General features: G+C 41.3%; 1 protein-coding gene across 3 annotated transcripts in view; it reads right to left on the bottom strand.

Moving 5' to 3' along the window:
* COL19A1 (collagen type XIX alpha 1 chain) overlaps positions 1-17,206 on the bottom strand; it is a 1,371,841-nt gene that overhangs the window by 1,202,221 nt on the left and 152,414 nt on the right. For all 3 annotated transcript variants that reach the window (XM_073626739.1, XM_073626741.1, XM_073626740.1), the window contains exon 4: positions 3,079-3,178. In XM_073626739.1, the coding sequence (XP_073482840.1) occupies positions 3,079-3,178 (100 nt within the window). The remainder of the gene's footprint in view (positions 1-3,078; positions 3,179-17,206) is intronic.

The following is a 17,206-nucleotide window of genomic DNA, read 5'->3' as shown; positions in this document are numbered from 1 at the left end:
TCTTTGGTCGACCATGACGAGGCCTGTTCTGTGTGGAACCTGTCCTGTTAAACCACTGTATTGTCTTGGCCCTTGTGCTGCAGCTCAGTTTCAGGGTCTTGGCAATCTTCTTATAGCCTAGGCCATCTTTATTTAGAGCAACAATTCTTTTTTTCAGATCCTCAGAGAGTTCTTTGCCATGAGGTGCCATGTTGAACTTCCAGTGACCAGTATGTGAGAGTGAGAGCAATAATACCACATTTAACACACCTGACACCTTGTAGTAGGTTATGGTTTTGACATAACCAGAACTTCTAGATCAGATTTTGTCATATTTGCTACAATAATTCATCTTTGATCTACAACATTATTCACATGCCAATGATGAATTATTGTAGCGAATATGACAAAATCTGATCTAGAAGTTCTGGTTATGTCAGAACCATATCCTACTGCAGGGTGTAGCACATTAACGCAGTTGTATATTTTACGGTGGTGGTTTTAAGGCCTAAATGTTTTTACCTTAATGCATTTTATGCTTTAAGGTACAAAATGTCCTACTACCTTTTATACTTTATTTGCACTAACATGTTTACCATTGCATCTGTTGAGATATGTCCTGTACATTCCTTTTTAGCGAAACCCTTTGTGTTTTTCTCTTTTGCTAATGTAGCGGCTGCGTCCACATTGCTATGACTTTCTCGATAATCCTTTTTTACACAAATAAACGCTTTTTAAAAAGGAAAAGGTCCTACTACCTGTTTCCCCCTACCCCTAAGCACATACTTGGCTCATTTCACTGATCCAGTGCTGTCCTGGCTTTAGTAGCGCTTCTCTACTCCCTAGTCTCACAAGAGACACAGGCAACAATGGTAGCCATAGAGTTCTGCTGCTCTATATGGGAGGAGGATGTGGGGGTGTGGGAGAAGGATGTAGGGGTGTGGCTTACCAGCACTGTGTGTGTCTATGGATGAGGACAGCCCAGCTCTTTTGTTTCTTTAGAGAAACTCATAATTGCCTTTAGACTAGTGAAATAATCATTTGGTTCAGTTCTAAAAACAAATATCGATCAGAATATAGAGAATATATATATATATCATAAGAAATAGTTTTCATGAATCCAGCACAAAAAAAACTATTTGATGGCGCCAAACATTGGATGCATTGGTAGAACCAGAAGTCCCAATAGTGATAAACAATGAAAATAATTGAAGAATGGTCCATGTAATGAAATAATCTATGTATCAGAAGAACTTCCGGCCAGACTTGCTGGTTGGAAGCTAAACAGTGGGGACTTTGAGTTAAGAGTGAGAGAACAAGTTTTGCTTTTGACTGCTGGTTATTGTCGTGTTGCATTTTTAGGTTCTTTTTGGGTATTATCCTGGCAGCTTTTTAACACCTTTTTCTGTCACTTTTTAATCAGCCTTTTTTTCTTCCCTTCCTTCAGCCTACTAATTAAGGGAAATGGTTAATTGGTCACAGGTGCTTGAGGCCTATACAGCCTTCTGTAGAAATCATTTTGAGCCTGCTCATCTTGAGCTTGCTGGAACTTAGACCAAGTGGAGCTGGACTAAGTGGTGAGTTAAAAAACAGAGATAGTGGAGCTGGACTAAGTGGTGAGTTAAAAACCAGAGTAAGTGGAAATGCACTAAGTGGTGCGTTAAAAATCAGAGTTTTTTAAACGACCTGGAGGATGGGGAAAACAGTTCAATCTCTGTATTTATTGATGATACTAAGCTAAGCAGGGCAATAACTTCTCTGCAGGATGTGGAAACCTTGCAAAAAGATCTGAACATATTAATGGGGTGGGAAACTACATGGCAAATGCGGTTTAATGTAGAAAAATGTAAAATAATGTAATTGGGTGGCAAAAATATGAATGCAATCTATACACTGGGGGGAGAACCTCTTAAACTATGTAGAGGGTTCTTTACTGTAAGAGCGGCAAGAGTGTGGAATTCCCTTCCACAGGTGGTGGTCTCAGCGGGCAGCATCAATAGTTTCAAAAAACTATTAGATAAGCACCTGAATGACCACAACATACAGGGATATACAATGTAATACTGACATATAATCACACACATAGATTGGACTTGATGGACTTGTGTCTTTTTTCAACCTCACCTACTATGTAACTATGTAACTTCCCACACGAATCAGTGTTGCTAAACAACACACCAAGGTCCTGGAGAGTACATAAATATAAAATCTTCATCACACTCAGATAAATGGGATCAATCAAATCCAGCACAGAGTTCTCTAAAAATATGAGGGATGACAAAATATGCAATACATACAATATCTCACAAAACTGATTACACCCCTCACATTTTTGCAAATGTTTTATTATATATTTTCATGTGACAACACTGGAGCTGAGTTTGTTCCAATTAACTCAGCATTTAACTATAACCAGGTAGAGAGGTCTGTCTTTACTCTGGTTTCCGTGTACTGTTAATATGATTCATGACCTATTCTTGATTCATGAATAAGTTAAATAATACTCAATTATGTGAGCATCATACTGCATCACATTCATTGTAAAATACCTTTTTTCGCCATCTAAATATCATATGAAGATGCATATTTATATCCTATTACTGTACATGCCTATGGCACAGACAGATAGCTCCAGCACCATTCTTATTCATGTACTAACCCCAGAGAATAGAAAGCTATTGAACATAACATTTCAACCGAATTATTGTAGAAATTTTAGATATCAACCAATTAATAAATAAAGTAAATTTCCATTTTAGTTCTTAATGCTTATTACTGCACTTTAGCACTGAAGATAGCATACTTTTTAAAGACATCTACAGTATGTAATGTGTGTCCATTTTCATTCACTGGGTGTTTTCAGAGCTTTAATGTATGCAGTGTTTGTGATAATCAAGCTATATCTGATAGAAATTATTAAAGATATATATATATATATATATATTATATATATATATATATATATATATATATATATATATAATTTTTAAAAGAAATGAATACACAGTTCATTTCAATATTTCAGAATATATAGCAAAATCCAGCACCACTTCATTTCAATTTCCCTAAGTGTATTATAAAGAAATATTCATTACTCACTGTGTGTCTTTGATCAGAGGAGTGCTTCCTAGCTTAAAACATGTCTTTTCGCCTCCACAGGATGCCTTTCTCAGAGAAAAATGCTCTGCGAGGTCATATCCTGTAGAAAAAAAAGCAATTAAGTCATTTGAAATATAAAGCAGTGCACATAATAGTACTTAATGACATGGCCCAAAAATATTTCCAATTGTTTGTCAAAAAACATATCGTAGGCATTTCCAGAACAGACACAAGACCTGCTATGTACAATCCTTGTACAAGATACAAATAATTATGTTCCTGAAAATATAATAAACCCTAATTACCAACAGAAATGTAACATTCAAATAAAATTGACATTGTATGAAATCATTAATAGAGGAAAAGGGGCTGCAAAGACATAATCATGCTCTCTCTTCAAAACTGGCAATGCAGCGTGGATCATTTAAATATTAAAAACAATTCGCAAAATGGGATATTTTGTCATAATAAATGTGAAGCTACTAGTCTTTTTTATTTAGGTTTTATACTAAAAATTGTGTCAAAAAGCAGTCATCACAAAGAGGCCCCAGTACTTTTAATATCTGGAAAATCTATTTGTGCATCAGAAGCCCAGGTCATTCCATCACTATGGGCTCATTTTTTCTGACTTTGATGATAAACCTTTCCTGGGACTAGGACTTGCCCCACCCTCCTTCCCTATTATATTACTATCAAATAAGAGTGCCAATGTGCGCTGATGAGATAACCTCAATAGCGAGTGGTATTGTGGATGGGCAAGCCTTTATTGGTTCTGGGAGAAAAGTTTACTAGACGTGTGCATTCATTATCGTCCGAATGCATTTTCGTCCAAACTTCGGGGATTTTTTTCGTGTTTGTTTTAACAAAACGATAATGAACACACAGATTCTGAAATCCGAAAGATCCAAAATAAAAAAATGCTTTATTTTTGAATCCATTATATTTTCGTATCATTGTGACAACAGTTTGATATAGATAGATATAAGATTCAACATGACGGTGACTATAGAGATCTGTGTCTATTGAACCTGCAGTCGAATGTGCCTAACCTAACTCTATTAGTCCAAGATTATTCAACATAGAGAGAAAAGATTTAACATTATAGATACAATAGTAAAAGAGCTGTTAGTGGTCTCTGCTGGAATGGGTGGGGGAAGTAAAATGATGATGATGATCAATGTTATTGGCTTATTGTAACCAAAGAGAAGGAGCAGTAAAATAGCTAGAACTTAGTGCACACTCGTATAGCCAACTTACTTTCACTTACGATTGCCAACAGAGACAGACACACTGAATAATTTCAGACAGTCAATCTTAGCTGGTCTGTTTGTTTGTTAACAGAGAACCTCAATTATTAAGCAATAAACACAGCAGCAGAACAGATAGTGAAGCAAGCTATAGTTCAACTTAGCTTTTTTATTTCATCTGCTATTAATCTGCTAGTGTGTTAGTGTTGTGTTGAACTTGATAATGATACTACTCAAACAACATTAGAATTCTTCTATAGCTTGTGGGCGGAACATTCGACTGGAAATGTGCGATGGCGTCGTCGTACAGTTTAACTGCTTCGTCAAATTTTCTTAAAACATCCGACAGACACCATAAGCCTTCAATTGACAGATTCGACCTTAATTAATTTGGATTTTAGTATGAATGCATTTTTTAACAAAACAAAATAAATAAAAATGAATTTCGGGAGTAACTAAATAAATGTAGTTTTCGGGCGAAACCGAAATTTCAAAAAGTTTACCTTGGAAGTCAAGGCTATAGTAATAGACTGCTTTCAAGGCTAAATGGGAGCAAATAAATGGGTTTTAAGGTTATAAGAAGCTGGTAATGCTTTTGGGTAGGTTTTAAGTTCGTTGTCTCTATTGGAAAGATTCCTTCTTATGCCCTGTACACATGGTCGGATTTTCCGACGGAAAATGTGCGATCGGAGCTTGTTGTCGAAAATTCCGACCGTGTGTGGTCTCCATCTGACTTTTTCCATTGGAATTTCCGACACACAAAGTTTGAGAGAAGGCTATAAAATTTTCTGACAACAAAATCTGATCGCGTCAATTCCGACCGTGTGTGGACAATTCCGACGCACAAAGTGCCACGCATGCTCAGAAGAAATTCCGAGACGGAACTGCTCGGTCTGGTAAAATTAGCGTTCAGAATGGATATAGCACTTTCGTCATGCTGCAATGTTTTAAATTGTTTAATGCAGCGCACTCTCTTCTTCTTTATAATGCTAGAAGAATGAAGTAGTTTTGCTGCTCATATTCACACAGAGTTCTCACAAACTTCTTTCTTTATTATTTATGGTCATTTCATCAATATAATATTTGTATTTGTCACATCTGACTCAAAATTTTTTTTTTTTTGGTTAGTATTTTTTTCAAGCCTCATATTTCATTTTTTTTTTTAACTCCAGAATAGATTTGGGTGTGTTTTGTGTGTCAAGTTACCACAACACCATTATTATCTTGTATTATTTAATCTCAAGGAGGTTGCTTGGTGTTGGTGTCCCTTGTTAATTTCACATTGTATTTTTGAAATGTACCTGCCTCCTCACAAACAAACTGTCCTTTTTGAAGGAAAACACACATAGGCAAGTATAATTGCAACAAAAAATCCTTTATTAAGGGCTCAGAACCAAACAAAGAGGGAGGAAACGCTGGAGAAACTGCAGAGCTTGGCAAAGCCCTTGGCCCCCAGGGCACACATCAACTATTGTCATGCAAAATTGGTGGCCATATATAAGGGAGTGCAATCTGGTCCAGAAGTCCAAGAGATCATGAACAGCAGCAGATGACATACATGTCCCCAGGTTGTGGTCATACAAGAGGCTGCATCTTTTGTCAGACCAGACTGAACCCAGGTCATCACTCTCTGGTCTTTCTTCCACGCTTCCTTCCACACTGTGGCTCTGGTGGTGGAGGTGTGGCAGGGGGAGGAGTAGGACCTGGAGGAGGAGGATGGTCCAACTCACACAGGTGGGTATTGGGTGTGATTTGGCCCCTCACCCCCTTAGTTAAGGTTTTATAAATGAGTTCCTCACACATGAGGTGTTGGCCCTCCTGCATGCCCTGCAGTTTTGTGGCAGCCATGCAGGCAAAGGCCTCTTCAGGAGTGGGGAAGGCTCTGAGGGACGCAGAAGCCTCCTGAATCAGCCCGAGTGCTGAATCCTGCACGTTACTCCCCTTCCTGGGTCTTTTGTTTGGAAGGCAGAGGGGAGGGAACTACGATTCTGTCAGGCTCCTACTGGGCCCAGCCTTCTTCTGGCTGCCACTTGGCTCTGCCTCCTCCTGGCTGCCACTAAACCCCGCCTCCTCCTGCCTGCCACATTACACAGCCTCCTCCTGTGTGCCACATTCCACAGCCTCCTCCTCGCTGAGGTCTTCCTGGGTATGAAAAAGAGACATAGTTTTAGTTTTTTCTTCATCAATCACACATAATTTTCATCTCATGACTGTTGCAAATTGAATGTTACCAAATATAACAGACTATCATTCTGAGCCCAGCATTTTTCATTCTTGTCCCAATTATTTTTGCCCACTACTGTCTATTGATATGTTAAACACTTTATTAAATCAGCGATTAGTAATCAATAATAACATCTAGTAAACATCATTTATTTCTTGACCAGAAATCTGGAGCTCCAGCTGGGCTCCGCCACTTCTTCCTGGCTGGAAGTCCCAGGTTGGACATCAGAAGCCTCAGCTGGGGTGGAAGATATGGTGGAAGGAAGAGTGGAAGGAAGGGTTGAGAGGGATTCAGAGGGATTCACTGACTTCAGTGTGGTCTGATAGAAATCGCAGTCTCTCATAGTACCACAGCCTGGGGACATAAACGTCATCTGTTGCAGCTCCTGATCTCTGGGAATCCTGGACCTTCTTGTGCTCCCTAAGATAAGTGCTCCTCAGGCCACCAATTTTGGCTTTTAAATAGGAGATGGTTGCTGTGGGGACCACCGGCTTCACCAACTCCAGCAGTTTATCCAGTGCTGCCTGCCTCTTTTGTTTATGATTATAATGCGGGTGTTTCACCTGCCACAGACAGACACCTGTATTTGTCTCTGAACAGGGGGAGGAAGTTGTGGTCATTGAAGCCATCCATTTTATCTGCAATACACAAGACAAACCCTAATGTCAGGCTAAAGTCTCCTAATCTTGTCCCAATATAGGCCTCAATCTATAAGCAGTATAGGCCCAAGTTTAAATGTTACCTTCGTTATCACGATCGGCGCTTTCAAAACTCCTTCCTCTGCTCGTATATACTACACACGCGTGTTACGTTTTATATACACTGCGCATGCGTGAGACTCCACCCGCCCCGTTCTTTGTAGTCTATTCCCGCCCCTTCTCGTTCGGCGCAGTGGGGGAAGAGCACATGGCGGAAATACAGCAGGTGCGTGCTAATTACAGCAATGAGGAGGAGGAAAGCCCAGAGCCAGAAGTGTCCCGATCCCGGAGGAGACGATTTAAGGCATCAAATATGTCCTTTGGGGAGATGTTGGAGATGGTCGACATCCTCTAGAGGGCCGACTATGAAGGGAAGTATGGACCTTACCCCAACCCCAATGTCAGAAAGGCCAAGATCATGGCGAAAGTAGTCAAGAGTCTGCACCGGAATTTTGGGGTACGACGATCGAAAGATCAACTCAGGAAGCGGTGGTCGGACCTCAAATTAAGGGAGCACGAGCAGTACAGAAGGATCAGGAGAGTGCTGCAAAAAAGTAAGTAGTTGTCCTGTGTTCCTATTCATTATTTTTATTACGTTCATGCTGCTCCATGTGCTTTTCTTTATACTGTTGTACAGTTTAAAATGACAACTTTCATGTTCATGGGCACATTGTTCGTTCGCCAGAAACAATGTTCGTTCGGCCTAGAAAACACCATTGTTTTGGCCATATGCATTTGAATACATTTTTGATAGCCTACTTCTCCTCAAATAATTTTGGTGTCTAGATGGATTTGTAACTAGAATGTAATGCAAACTAGATTCTGTGTAAGGAGAGGACACTCAGCAGCTGTTTACACATCTGGACACTGGAGCACTAGTGTGGGAGACCAGAACACCCTTTTTATTAGGGGGCCCACACAGGTGCTCCAGTGTATACTACAGGGGTGTCTGCTTGTACAAAACAGGTAAGTATTCAAGCTTGACAAAGGAAAACAATATTTCTTCATCTTGGAACTCTGCCAAAACAAACAATTGTACCCCACTTCCAAGCAATGTTTCATATTCCTATTTCTGCCATCAAATATCTGTGTGCTAATTATACCTATTTTTTTTACATAGGGGAGAAAAGACTCAGAGGACACCACTCATCCATGGAGACCACAGACCCCCACCTCAGGAAGAAGTGCAAATCCCCCAAAGCTAAGCAGAGCAGGAGGAGGAGGAGGGAGACGTGGTGGAAATAGTCACCACAACAGGTGAGTGTCTGCGACCACAGGCTCAAGTAAGAGATGGATGCCGGCAGATTTCTAATACATGGTGTGTTTTTGTTTTTAGATTTTTAGGTGATCGTGATGTTGTGGATCCAGGTCATTTCACCAGTGAGAGTGCCCAGATCCTGATCGGGGAGATCATGGGGTGTAATAGGGACTTGGAAAAATGTTTCCGATTTTTTGACATATTCTCGAAAAGCCAAATTTTGAAGATGCACACAGTGTGTCAACAGTGTGTGCTATCTGCCATCACGGGAGATCAATGTAGGCGTTTTGGGGGTGCAACCCCTTCCTCAATAATAAAGTAGCTGAGAGAAAGGGGTTGCACCCCCAAAACACCTCCCTTGATCCCCCGTGATGGCAGCTAGCACATGTTGACATTTGGCAATTTGTGTGCATCTTCAAAATTTGGCTTTTCCAGGGGTGACTTCACCCCATCTGAACGCAATATCAAACACAGTTTATGAATACTCATGTCTTATATTGCCTTCAATTTCTACAAAAGTTGAACTTTGTAAGTTCCAGATTTGTGTATTTCTTGTTGGTTTTAAACATGCCTGTTTTACCTTAAATGGACATTTCTACTTTTATTAACGTTACCCAAAAAATTGTTATACAACAAACATGTTGGTTTGTTTTAAAAACCTTTTATAATTGCACATGTGATTGTGCTTGTATTAAAAAGACTGATAATCAACAATGTGTGGATTATTGTTTCAAAGCTCCCAAACTTTTGTTGTGGTAAAATTGGTGTTTTCTGTGACAATGGGGGTTATTTCCTAAGGGCAAATCCACTTTGCACTACAAGTGCAGTTTCAGTGCAGTCTCAAGTGCACTTGTAGTGCAAAGTGTATTTTACTTTAGTAAATAACACACAACAGTACTTTCTAATGTTACACAATCACGCCATTTTCAGGACTACCCACATTCCAGTCATGGTCAGCTAAAAGAAACACAAGCAGTAAATGTCAGCACATATCATATTTTAGTAGTTATTTTTGTATTTAAAAAATGTCTCAGACATTGTCTGGCATATTGATGGCCCCCCTACCCGCAAAGTATAAAAGGTATCTTAGACGGACCTCGCGGGCACTCTGGGGGGTAAGCCAGGACGGCCAGCTTCAAGCGCCATCAGGGTTGGTTTATTTACATGAATTCCGGCCTCAGGCCCAACTGAGGCAGCATAGTTCACAGAATTTCTCCTTAAAAAGTTGTGAAGAACACAGCACGCCAGGATAATGTGATTCAGTTTATACTCCGCCATGTGTATGGGTGTAAGAAATAGGTGGAACCGGCTGGCCATGATTCCAAACGTGTTCTCCACCACTCTTCTGGCTCTGGCCAGCCGGTAATTAAAAACCCTCTGGTCCGGGGTGAGGGTCCTCATCGGGAATGGCCGCATAAGATGGTCCCCCAGCGCAAATGCTTCATCTGCAATGAAGACAAATGGGAGTCCTTCCACATTGTCTTCTGAAGGTGGTAAGTCCAAGCTGCCATTCTGGAGACGCCTGTAGAATGCCGTCTGGGCGATGACTCCACCATCTGACATCCGGCCATTCTTCCCCACGTCCACATACAGGAACTCATAAGTAGCCAACACCACCGCCAACATCACAATACTATTGAACCCCTAATAATTATAATAGTATGACCCAAAGTTGGGTGGTGGGACGATGTGGATGTGTTTCCCATCAATTGCCTCTCCGCAGTTAGGAAAGTCCTACCGCTGGGCAAAGTGGGAGGCCACAGTCTGCCATTCCTGTGGGTTGGAAGGAAACTGTGGAGTCAAACAAGAAAAAGAAATGAATCATTTTGCACATAAACATGGAAAGCAGATTAGACACAAACATTCTTGGCCAACATCAGTATAACATTTATTTTAGGGACTATTTAAAGACAAAGGTATAAGGTCCACATATCAGATCTCCCCCCCCCCCCATGAGCCATTTGTTAAATTTTATGGGGGGAGATGTTTTGGACCGGTAACCCTCTCCACTTCATTGAGAGATGAATGCCTAAATAATGTGTCTTACTTTGGTCAGCCCCTCCTTACTTACACTATTGGCAGCCCACTGGACAGGTAAGAAGTGTCATAATACAAAGATATAAATACACACTGTACACATTTTAGCACATTTTTACATTCTGCTATTACCTATCAAGATAATAAAAGGATACCAAAAAGTTAAACAGTGCCATTTAAAAGTATTCAGGCAGGCCCTTGCACTACATGCTTTGGGGAATTCATCCATAAATCTGACCACAAAATAGGTGGGTATAGTGTGTATGGGTTTGGCAAAGTCAGCAGATAGTCAGCAGATAGAGGATTGGTATCAGCAGTTGGGGGGAGGGAGGGTTCCAAATGATTTTGGGACACCAAAAAAAAAAAAACCTCTGGCACTCTGCCTGAATTTTAAGCCCAAATCTCATTTTTACATATTTAGGGGGTGTTTAGGGTAAAGCACTACTATGGAGCTGACAAAATACATTGTTAAGTGACTACATGAGGTGAATATAAGCCCAGGAGAGCCTGCTGGGGAGGTTAGTGAAAGCAAATATACATGAAGGACAAAACTAAATTACATAAAAATCCAGCATGCATGAGGACAAAGGGGACATTCACAGCATATTACAATCATGGTAATTAGGGAATGATGAAAGAAATACAATACATTAGCAAACATTCTATACAATAAAATGTGATGTAAGAGGATAAAAATCTTACCGTAATATACTCCTTCTGCAGGACCTGAATGATGGCAGAACAGGTCTCTGGGATTATGATCCCCACAGCCTGGGGGGAGATGCCTGTCGAGAACTTGAGGTCCTGCAGGCTTCTCCCCATCGCCAAGTACCGCAGGGTGGCGACTAGCCTCTGCTCCGGAGTGATGGCTTGCCTCATGCAGGTATCCTGCATGCTGATATAGGGGGTCAGCAAAGCCAACAAACAGTGAAATACGGGGTCCGTCATCCTGAGAAAGTTCCTGAAATCGTCAGGATTATTCTCACGGATCTCAAGGAGAAAAGGCATGTGACAGAACTGGTCACGCTGGAGCAACCAATTCTTGGTCCATGAACTCCTCCCCACCCTGTTCATGGACTGGACTTGTGTCAAGGTAAGGACCCCAACACCAAGCCCCCGCACAACACGAACTCTACAAGGAGTACGTACACGCAACATGGCTAGAAAACGGTCGGCTGCTCAGAACGAAGTAACAGAACGCACTGAAGAACAGCAAGGCCTGTGAAGAGCAACCTGAAAATCAGTAACGAACAAACACAATGACAAGTTAATTGTACTCGCTGCACACACTTAAGACCAGATACAAACCCACAAGCACAAACTGAACAGCAGAAAATGATCTGAAAACCACGAGTCTGAAAAGGCGCGAATCGTCTCTCACCAAACTTTTACTAACACGAAATTAGCAAAAGGAGCCCAAAGGGTGCCGTGCTTGGTTCTGAACTGGCCTTTTATAGTCTTGTCGTACGTGGTGTACGTGACCGTGTTCTTGGCGATCAGAAATTCTGACAACTTTGTGCGACCGTGTGTATGCAAAACAAGTTTGAGCCAACATCCGTCGGAAAAAATCCATGGATTTTGTTGTCGGAATGTCTGATCGTGTGTAAGGGGCATTAATGTCGCATAAAGAAGGTTTAGAAGAAGGGGTATCCACAGGTGTCTAATCCAGCTCTATACCACAAGATCATCAATCCAATAATGCATACACAAATGAGGAAATTTGAGAAAGGTGGGTCCTTAGTGATGGCCTTGTGGTATAACTAGTCTCATAAAATGCACAAAGTATTCTAAATTTCATAATTTTATTACAAAAGCATTAAAATTACATTTAATATCAGATGAATAAAATACACCCCAATGCACATAATCAACCATGTGATGGTAGTTAGACTTAATGTAGAGCTGTCCTATGTGTTTCCCGGTCGCAGCTGCTTCTTCAGGGTTTCAGCCTCTCATCATCTGACTTAATATCTGCTAATAGTAATCAGATAAATACATAAGCTTAAACATTTTATTCACCTAATATTACATGTAATTTTAATGTTTTTGTAAAAAAAGAAGACATTTTAAAATACTTTGTGGATTTTATGAGACTAGTTATACGACAAGGCTGTCACTAAACACCCACCTTTCTCAAATTTCCTCATTTAAAGATTTCTATTGATTAGCTCCTGATTAGGGTTGAGCTTCAAGTTCGAGTCGAACTCATGTTCGACTCGAACATCGGCTGTTCGCCAGTTCGCTGAACAGCAAACAATTTGGGGTGTTCGCGGCAAATTCGAAAGCCGCGGAACACCCTTTAAAAGTCTATGGGAGAAATCAAAAGTGCTAATTTTAAAGGCTTATATGCAAGTTATTGTCATAAAAAGTGTTTGGGGACCTGGGTCCTGCCCCAGGGGACATGGATCAATGCAAAAAAAGTTTTAAAAACATCAATTTTTTCAGGAGCAGTGATTTTAATAATGCTTAAAGTGAAACAATAAAAGTGTAATATGCCTTTAAATTTCGTACCCGGGGGGTGTCTATAGTATGCCTGTAAAGGGGCGCATGTTTCCCGTGTTTAGAACAGTCTGACAGCAAAATGACATTTCAAAGGAAAAAAAGTAATTTAAAACTACACGTGGGTATTAATGAATTGCCGACTGGTTAGGTAAGGTTATGTCAGCTGTTATTTGTTTACATTAGAGAGCTGCAAGGTTGGAAACTTTCTGCTGCTAGGGAAAATAAGCAGAAAAGAGGTGCAATTCCATTATCTCTGTTGTGACTTTTAAAGATTAATTTCTCCGCACTGTTTATAGGTACAAGGTAAATGGGGGCTTGTTTTAGCGTGCTTTTACTGTTTGTTCAGAATATGTAAACACTTTATTGTGCATAGTCTGGACACATATGTGCCTTAATGGCCAACGAAAGCCAAAACGTTCTTTAGAGTTGAATAAATAAGTCAAGATTAATAGTTCTGTGAAGTTTTTTCTTTGTCAAGCAATGAAGGTAGCTGTTGTCTTGACATAAAAAGACAAACTGCCTCCGCAGTGATCTACCATCAGGAGTAGGGATGAGCCGAACACCCCCCTGTTCGGTTCGCACCAGAACATGCGAACAGGCAAAAAATTTGTTCGAACATGCGAACACCGTTAAAGTCTATGGGACATGAAAATTAATAATCAAAAGTGCTAATTTTAAGGCTTATATGCAAGTTATTGTCATAAAAAGTGTTTGGGGACCTGGGTCCTGCCCCAGGGGACATGGATCAATGCAAAAAAAAAAAGTTTTAAAAACGGCCGTTTTTTCAGGAGCAGTGATTTTAATAATGCTTAAAGTGAAACAATAAAAGTGTACTATTCCTTTAAATTTCGTACCTGGGGGGGTGTCTATAGTATGCCTGCAAAGTGGCGCACGTTTCCCGTGTTTAGAACAGTCTGACAGCAAAATGACATTTCAAAGGAAAAAAAGTCATTTAAAACTACTCGTGGCTATTAATGAATTGCCGGTCCGACAATACACATAAAAGTTCATTGATAAAAACGGCATGGGAATTCCCCACAGGGGAACCCCGAACCAAGATTTTTTTAAAAAATGACGTGGGAGGTCCCCCTAAATTCCATACCAGGCCCTTCAGGTCTGGTATGGATATTAAGGGGAACCCCAGCCAAAATTAACATGGGAAACATGGGAAACATGCGTCCCTTTACAGGCATACTATAGACTCCCCCCCAGGTACGAAATTTAAAGGAATGTTACACTTTTATTGTTTCACTTCACTTGTTTCACGCATAATTAAAATCACTGCTCCTGAAAAAAACGGCAGTTTTTAAAACTTTTTTTTGCATTGATCCATGTCCCCTGGGGCAGGACCCAGGTCCCCAAACACTTTTTATGACAATAACTTGCATAAAAGCCTTTAAAATTAGCACTTTTGATTATTCATGTTCGTGTCCCATAGACTATAATGGTGTTCGAACAAATTTTTTGCCTGTTCGCATGTTCTGGTGAGAACCGAACAGGGGGGTGTTCGGCTCATCCCTACTCCTGATGGTAGATCACTTCACTTTTATTTTGATTTGTCACATCTGACAACATTATTTTTGTGTTGTATTTTTTTTTTTTTTTTTTTGTTTTAAGGCAGATTATTTTTTTTTTGGTTTGTATATTTTTCAAGCCTGATCTTTGTTTTATTGTATTTTTAGTTTTACTCCAGAATATTTTTGTGTGTGTTTTGTGTGTCAAGTTACCACAACACCATTGATATGTTGTTATATTTAATCTGTAGGAGATTGTTTGGTGTTGTTGTCTCTTGTTAATTTCACATTGTACTTTAGAAATGTACCTGAATCGTCACCAACAAACTGTCCTTTTTGAATGAAGAGACACATAGGAGAGTATAATTTCACAAAAAATTTCATTTAATAAGGGCTCACAACTAAACAAAGAGGGAGGCAATGCTGGAAAAACAGCAGAAATGGGTGAAGCCTTGGACCCCCGGGGCACACATCAACTATTTTCAAGCAAAATTGGTGGCCTGAGGAGTCCTTATCTAAGGGAGTGCAGTCTGGTCCAGAAGTCCCAGAGATCCGGAAAGCAGCAGATGACATCTGTGTCCCCAGGCTGTGGTCATACAAGAGACTGCATCTTTTGCCAGACCAGACTGAACCCAGGGTCATGACTCTCTTGTCTTCCTTCCACGCCTCCTTCCATGCTGTGGCTCTGGTGGTGGAGTTGTGGCAGCAGGAGGAGGAGGGGCCAACTCACTCAGGTGGGTATTGGGTGTTAGTTCCCCACTCACCCCCTTAGGACTTTATACAGAAGGTCCTCACATAGCTTGCGTTGACCCTCCTGCATGCCCTGCAGTTTTGTCGCAGCTATGCAGGCAAAGGCGTCTTCAGGAGTGGGTAAGGCTCTGAGGGATGCAGAAGCCTCCTGAATGAGCCTGAGCGCAGAATCCTGCATGTGAGTCGCCTTCCTCGCTCTTTTGTATGGAAGGCGGAGGGGAGGAACCTGCGATTCGGTCAGGCTTCGACTTGTCCCAGGCTTCTCCTGGCTGACACTTAGCCCCGCCTCCTCCTGGCTGCAACTTAGCCCTGGCTGCCACATTCCACAACCTCCTCCTGGCTGAGGTCTTCCTGTGTATGAAAAAGGGACATTGTTTTAGTATTTTTTTCATCAATCACACACAATTTTAACCTCCTGACTGTTGCAAATTGAATGTTAACAAATATAACAGACTATCATTCTGAGCCCTGCATTTTTCATTCTTGTCCCAATTTTGGGTGCCCACTACTGTCTATTGATATGTAAAACACTTTTTGCAATCAGCAATTAGTGATCAATAATGACATCTAGTAAACATAATTTATTTATTGACCAGAAATCTCTAGAACAATGCTATACCTGACTCCAGCTGGGCTCCTCCACTTCTTCCTGGCTTGAAGGGCCAGGTTGGACATCGGAAGCCTCAGCTGGGGTGGAAGGAAGAGTGGAAGGAAGAGTGGAGAGGGATTCCCTGACTTCAGTGTGGTCTGACAGAAATCGCAGTCTCTCATAGTACCACAGCCTGGGGACATAAACGTCATCTGCTCCAGCTCCTGATCTCTGGGAATCCGTGACCTTCTTGCGCCTTAGTGCTCCTCAGGCCACCAATTTTGGTTTTTAAATAAGGGATGGTTGCTGTGGGGACCAACGGCTTCACCAACTCCAGCAGTTTCTCCAGCGCTGCCTGCCTCTTTTGTTTATTGTTGTAATGGGGGTGTCTCACCTGCCACAGACAGGGCAGCTCCCTGTACTTGTCTATGAACAGGGGGAGGAAATTGTGGTCGTTGAAGCCATCCATTTTCTCTGCAAGACACAACACAAGACAAACCCTAAGGTCAGGCCAAACTCTCCTAATCTTGTTACAATATAGCCTTCAATTTCGAAGCAGTATAGGCCCAAGTTTAGATCTTACCTTCGTTATCATGATCGGCGCCCCCGATGCTCCTTCCTCCGCTCACAGATCGTACGTAATACGCACGCGTGTTCCGCTTTATACACACTGCGCATGCGTGTAACTCCGCCCGCCCCTGACGTTCTTTCTAGTCTATTCCCCGCCCCTTTTCGTTCTGTGCAGTGGGGGAAGAGCACATGGCGGAGACACAGCAGGTGCGTGCTAATTACAGCAACGAGGAGGAGGAAAGCCCGGATCCGGAGACTTACAGATCCAGAAGGAGAAGATTTAGGGCATCAAATATGTCCTTTGGGGAGATGTTGAAGATGGTCGACATCCTGAAGAAGGCCGACTATGATGGGAAGTATGGACCTTACCCCAACCCCAATGTCCGAAAGGCCAAGATCATGGTGAAAGTGGTCAAAAGTCTGCACCGGAATTTCGGGGTAATTCGATCGAAAGATCAGCTCAGGAAACGGTGGTCAGACCTCAAATTATGAGAACATGAGCAGTACAGAAAGATCCGGAGAGTGTTGCAAAAAAGTAAGTAGTTGTGCGGTGTTCCTATTCTTTTTGTCTTTATTACATTCGTGCTGCTCCATGTGCTTTTCTTAAAAGTGTTGTACATTTTAAAATGGCAACTTTCACGTTCATGGGTACATTATTCGTTCGTATCAAACATTTTTCTTTCGGCCTATAAAACACCATTGTTTTGGCCATATGCATTTGGCCACATTTTTTACGCCC

Source organism: Aquarana catesbeiana, linkage group LG04 (assembly GCF_042186555.1).
Source record: "Aquarana catesbeiana isolate 2022-GZ linkage group LG04, ASM4218655v1, whole genome shotgun sequence".
Taxonomy (NCBI): domain Eukaryota; kingdom Metazoa; phylum Chordata; class Amphibia; order Anura; family Ranidae; genus Aquarana; species Aquarana catesbeiana.
This window is presented reverse-complemented; position numbering and strand designations above follow the sequence as displayed.